We start from the raw sequence: 3,021 nt of genomic DNA on the forward strand, positions 1-3,021 counted from the left end.
CACAGCACTGGAAGTATTAGGGCCCACAGCACTGGAAGTATTAGGGGCCCACAGCACTGGAAGTATTAGGGGCCCACAGCACTGGAAGTATTAGGGGCCCACAGCACTGGAAGTATTAGGGGCCCACAGCACTGGAAGTATTAGGGGCCCACAGCACTGGAAGTATTAGGGGCCCACAGCACTGGAAGTATTAGGGGCCCACAGCACTGGAAGTATTAGGGGCCCACAGCACTGGAAGTATTAGGGACCCACAGCACTGGAAGTATTAGGGACCCACAGCACTGGAAGTATTAGGGGCCCACAGCACTGGAAGTATTAGGGGCCCACAGCACTGGAAGTATTAGGGGCCCACAGCACTGGAAGTATTAGGGGCCCACAGCACTGGAAGTATTAGGGGCCCACAGCACTGGAAGTATTAGTGGCCCACAGCACTGGAAGTATTAGGGGCCCACAGTACTGGAAGTATTCGGGGCCCACAGCACTGGAAGTATTCGGGGCCCACAGCACTGGAAGTATTAGGGGCCCACAGCACTGGAAGTATTAGGGGCCCACAGCACTGGAAGTATTAGGGGCCCACAGCACTGGAAGTATTAGGGGCTCTCAGCACAGGAAGTATTAGGGGCTCTCAGCACATTAAGTATTAGGGGCCCACCGCACAGGAAGTACCAGTGACCCACAAAGGCCTGTTTGTCTGTCTGCCTGGAGGCCGGCCTGTCTGTCTGTCTGCCTGGAGGCCGGCCTGTCTGTCTGCCTGGAGGCCGGCCTGTCTGTCTGCCTGGAGGCCGGCCTGTCTGTCTGCCTGGAGGCCGGCCTGTCTGTCTGCCTGGAGGCCGGCCTGTCTGTCTGCCTGGAGGCCGGCCTGTCTGTCTGCCTGGAGGCCGGCCTGTCTGTCTGCCTGGAGGTCTGCCTGGAGGCCTGCCTGTCTGTCTGCCTGGAGGCCGGCCTGTCTGTCTGCCTGGAGGCCTGTCTGTCTGTCTGCCTGGAGGCCTGTTTGTCTGCCATGCCGTGAAGAGAAAGAAGCCATTTAATCAATCCTCAGTTTCCTGCCTTGAGAGGGAGGTGAACTGAGGATGAGTTGATTGGTGGGCCAGATATCCACCTTTCACCACCAGACCGTCTCCTTCCTCTGCCATTGGATCTGACTGGTCATGTGACCGCTGCCTGTACTTGGTATTCTGCAGCGCAGCTGTTCCTTAGACCGTGTCCGACTCCAGGCTCCTCGAGTCACCCGACAAAGTCAACTGATCTGAAAATGGTGATCTTCACCTCTCTCTCTCTGTCTATATCCTCTCTGTGGGAGTCCATGTTTGATGAGCAGCTCGTTGACCCTGGCTACTCTGTGTGCTCTGCTGTCTGGATTCCTGCTTCTTTCCCTGGGTGGTCTGGTCTCCTTGACCCTACGTTCCTCCCCAGACCAGGAGGGTGTCCCAAATGAAACCCTATTCCCTACATAGTGCACTAGTTTTGGACCTGAACCTTATGTTCCCTGGTTAAAAAGTAGTGTACTATATAGGGTGTAATTTGGTATGCCATCCAGCACCCAACAGAGTGGCTACCTGCGTTGCCTCTGTCAACCTGCTTTAAGTTGTAAATCTAGTTAGACCCGTAATAGAATGGCTGCTCATCAGGACCTCCTATTGAAGGGCCTCCTGTTGTCTCCCTCTCTCACCTAGTCTCTTATCTCCTCTCCTCCTCCCATCTCCTCTCCCCTCCCATCTCCTCTCCCCCTCCCATCTCCTCTCCCCTCCCATCTCCTCTCCTCCTCCCATCTCCTCTCCCCCTCCCATCTCCTCTCCTCCTCCCATCTCCTCTCCCTCCTCCCATCTCCTCTCCTCCTCCCATCTCCTCTCCTCCTCCCATCTCCTCTCCTCCTCCCATCTCCCATCTCCTCCCCCCTCCCATCTCCTCTCCCCCTCCCATCTCCTCTCCCCCCATCCCATCTCCTCTCCCCCTCCCATCTCCTCTCCCCCTCCCATCTCCTCTCCCCCTCCCATCTCCTCTCCCCCCCCTCCCCCCCATCTCCTCTCCTCCTCACATCTCCTCTCCTCCTCACATCTCCTCTCCTCCTCACATCTCCTCTCCTCCTCACATCTCCTCTCCCTCCAGAGTAAACGTGACTTTCTCCACAGTGTTGTCCTCTGGTAGGTAGCAAGGCTGCCTGTAGATTGTTATGTACGTTTCACTTGAACGCCCCCATTCTCCTCCTTCTCATTCTGCTGGTAGTGTTTACTGACCTGGACAGGAGAATGTAGCAATGTAACGAAGGATCATTTTCCTGACTGGATGAGATAGAGCTGTCTCTGTAAACGACTGGGCTGAAGGTGTCTCTGTAAAGGACTGGGCTGAAGGTTTCTCAGACCCTATTACGGCCCTATACTGTAATGTGATTGGTTAATACTTTATTTTTTCTCTCCAATTTTGTGGTATCCAATTGGTAGTTACAGTCTTGTCTCATAGCTGCAACTCCTGTACGGACTCAGGAGAGGCGAAGGCCGAGAGCCATGTGTCCTCTGAAACACAACCCAACCAAGCTGCACTGCTTCTTGACACAATGCCCACTTAACCCAGAAGCACCAATGTGTCGGAGGAAACACCGTACACCTGGTGACCATGTCACTGCGCCCAGCCCACCACAGGAGTCCCTAGTGTGCGATTGGTCAAGGACATCCCTGCCTGCCGAACCCTCCCCAAACCCGGTCGACGCGGGGCCAGTTCTGAGCCGCCCCATGGGTCTCCCGGTCACGGTCGGCTGCAACAGAGCCTGGACTCAAACCCAGAATTTCTAGTGGCACAGCAACACTGTGATGCAGAGCCTTAGACCACGGAACCACTCGGGAGGACGGTTAAAACCAACCGATCTTCTGAAATAATGTCGGCTTGACTAAACACAGAGGGTGAATACTGATGCAACTTGTATTTTTTTTTTTTTTAGATATAGATTTTTAAAAAATCAATTTAGTAAAAAAAGAAAAACTAGTTGTTTACACTTTGACATTCTGGAGTATTTTGTGTTGATCAATG

The 3,021-nt window shown here is 54.0% G+C and overlaps 1 protein-coding gene across 1 annotated transcript in view; it reads right to left on the reverse strand.

Annotated features, from left to right (window-relative positions):
* Positions 1–390: 390 nt before the first annotated feature.
* Positions 391–3,021, reverse strand: part of LOC124022047 (vegetative cell wall protein gp1-like) — an 8,106-nt gene continuing 5,475 nt past the window's right edge. Inside the window, exon 2 of the mRNA XM_046337104.1 lies at positions 391–531. Within this exon, the coding sequence (XP_046193060.1) occupies positions 391–531 (141 nt within the window). The remainder of the gene's footprint in view (positions 532–3,021) is intronic.

This window comes from Oncorhynchus gorbuscha, unplaced genomic scaffold, assembly GCF_021184085.1.
Source record: "Oncorhynchus gorbuscha isolate QuinsamMale2020 ecotype Even-year unplaced genomic scaffold, OgorEven_v1.0 Un_scaffold_1281, whole genome shotgun sequence".
NCBI classification, from domain to species: domain Eukaryota; kingdom Metazoa; phylum Chordata; class Actinopteri; order Salmoniformes; family Salmonidae; genus Oncorhynchus; species Oncorhynchus gorbuscha.